The sequence below is a fragment of the Fulmarus glacialis genome, unplaced genomic scaffold, assembly GCF_000690835.1.
Source record: "Fulmarus glacialis isolate BGI_N327 unplaced genomic scaffold, ASM69083v1 scaffold22517, whole genome shotgun sequence".
NCBI lineage: Eukaryota > Metazoa > Chordata > Aves > Procellariiformes > Procellariidae > Fulmarus > Fulmarus glacialis.
The window spans coordinates 356-933 of record NW_009222874.1 but is presented as its reverse complement, the minus strand read 5'-3'; the positions used below and the strand labels follow the sequence as shown (position 1 = coordinate 933).

General features: G+C 58.5%; 1 protein-coding gene across 1 annotated transcript in view; it reads right to left on the bottom strand.

Moving 5' to 3' along the window:
• Positions 1–337: 337 nt before the first annotated feature.
• Positions 338–578, bottom strand: part of LOC104079548 (myeloid-associated differentiation marker-like) — a gene marked incomplete at its 5' end in the record, with an annotated part of 585 nt that continues 344 nt past the window's right edge. Inside the window, one exon of the mRNA XM_009581619.1 lies at positions 338–472. Within this exon, the coding sequence (XP_009579914.1) occupies positions 338–472 (135 nt within the window). The remainder of the gene's footprint in view (positions 473–578) is intronic.

Here is a 578-nt window from a genome sequence, read left to right as displayed (position 1 = left end):
CCACTGGGGAGGATCCCGCAGAAAGCCGGGAAAGGGAAGAAAGAGGCAGCAGAAGCAAGTGAAAAATGACCCAATTTAATCCCAAAGCCCCCCAGCCCAGCTCCAGGGTTTCGGGAGCACCCTGTTTCCCCCCAGCCCGGCCCCCCGGCCCCCCCGGCCGGGCATCCTGTGGGGCCCAGGAGCACCCCGCAGCTCTCCGCTCCGGCACAGGGAGAAGGAGCTTTCCGAGGCGTCCGGCCTCTTCCTCAGCTCCGCCGGCCGCTCCAAACCAGCACCAGCACCGGCACTTCCAGCCACATCCCACCACCCCTCGCCCCACCAGGGCCACCCGGAGCCCTTAGGGAGGTGCCCTGATGAAGACCATCTTGGTGGAGTAGACCAGGTCCACCAAGTAGGCGATGAGGTTGAAGATGGTGAGGAAGGTGACCCCCAGGCGCTTGTCCCACCAGCAGTTCCAATTCAAAACACAAAGCTCGTGGAATGATTATTAGTTGAGTAGTCTTCAGCCAACATATCTAACAAGTATCACTAATCCACTAATGTTTTCATTCCTCATTCACTAATGTTCTCATTCATCA